Source organism: Gekko japonicus, unplaced genomic scaffold, assembly GCF_001447785.1.
Source record: "Gekko japonicus isolate JY-2015 unplaced genomic scaffold, Gekko_japonicus_V1.1 scaffold240, whole genome shotgun sequence".
NCBI classification, from domain to species: domain Eukaryota; kingdom Metazoa; phylum Chordata; class Lepidosauria; order Squamata; family Gekkonidae; genus Gekko; species Gekko japonicus.
In genome coordinates, this window is record NW_015164672.1 from 833,404 (window position 1) to 834,543 (window position 1,140).

Sequence of the window (1,140 nt, forward strand, 5' to 3'; positions counted from 1 at the left end):
AATCTTAGGATCTCTTGTCTCTACTACGCACACTGGAAGGTTTCTTATTTTACTTTTTACTTATTTGAAGCTTTGTTTGCTCTGTTTCCCGTGTCCAAAGCGGATCTGTCCATTTTGATCCTCCAAGGAGATCAGGGTGGTGGAACACGGTCCCCCCCCCCATTTCCTCCTTACAACAACCTTATGAGGGAGGTGAGGCGTAGGACAGGATGACAGGGACCAACCTCATTCATGGTCCTTATACCACCAGCTTTCAAAAAATATCTTTGCAGCCCTGCGGGCTAAAGGCTTGCTTTGAAACAAAACAAAACCCAAACGCTGAGGTCCTCAGGACGCCGGCTTCCGTGTCCGATACATCCTACGCTTTCCTTGCGCTTCTCACGGAACCGCGGCCTTAACCGCAGCACGGCTCAGCCGGTCGATCGATGAGCTGGTTAACATTCCTGGAGTTTGAGAGGGCTTTTATCTGGGCCTGGAGCCCATCGACAAGGCGTTATTATCAGCCTTATCGAGGGAATCTCTTCCTCCAGGGCACGGCTGTCTCTCCCCTTGCAAACCGTGCGGATGGCGTAAGAAGTTCTTCCTCGTCCGGGGCCCTTCCGCTGCGGGGACAAACGGATGAGTCCGGGCGGGTGACCCAGTTTGAGCTCATTCGGGTCTCTCGGCGGACTTCCCAGCGGCTGGCTTTGGGCTCTCCTCCTCTCGGAAGCGATGGCACAGGTTGGTCTCTGCTTTTCCTCGTTCCTTTCCCTGGACCGTCTCTTCCCACCTCCCTTTACTGCATTGGGGCCCTCCGGTGCGAAGCCAGGCATTGCTTGCAAAGCGGCCGGGGGCGGTTTTGCCGGCAGCGCCGTGTCACTTTCACCGAGAAGAGCGGCGCAGTGTCGAAGGGGCAAAAACTTCGGGGGTCGCTTCTCCTGTCCTCAAATGCCCCCCCCTGGGAAGCGGGGGGGGGGGACGCGGGCGCGCGCCAATGGATGCTGTCTCTTTCTCTGTTGCGGTCTCTCTCCCCTTTTGATCTGTGCTCAGGAGCCCTCCCTATTGGCTGGTTCGCTTGTGACGTGAGGGGACTGCGGTTGTCCGATGTAGCAAAAAGCGCCGGGCTTAGTTTCCGTCTCTTTTCAGAGATCGGAGGAGGGG

General features: G+C 56.6%; 1 protein-coding gene across 2 annotated transcripts in view; it reads left to right on the forward strand.

The window, feature by feature from the left end:
* Positions 1-493: 493 nt before the first annotated feature.
* The window catches only part of PHOSPHO1 (phosphatase, orphan 1), a 19,289-nt gene continuing 18,642 nt past the window's right edge, over positions 494-1,140 (forward strand). For both annotated transcript variants that reach the window (XM_015409228.1, XM_015409229.1), the window contains exon 1: positions 494-720. Coding sequence is in view for 1 of the 2 variants with exons in the window: in XM_015409229.1 (XP_015264715.1) it covers positions 712-720 (9 nt within the window). In the remaining variant the exon portion in view is untranslated. The remainder of the gene's footprint in view (positions 721-1,140) is intronic.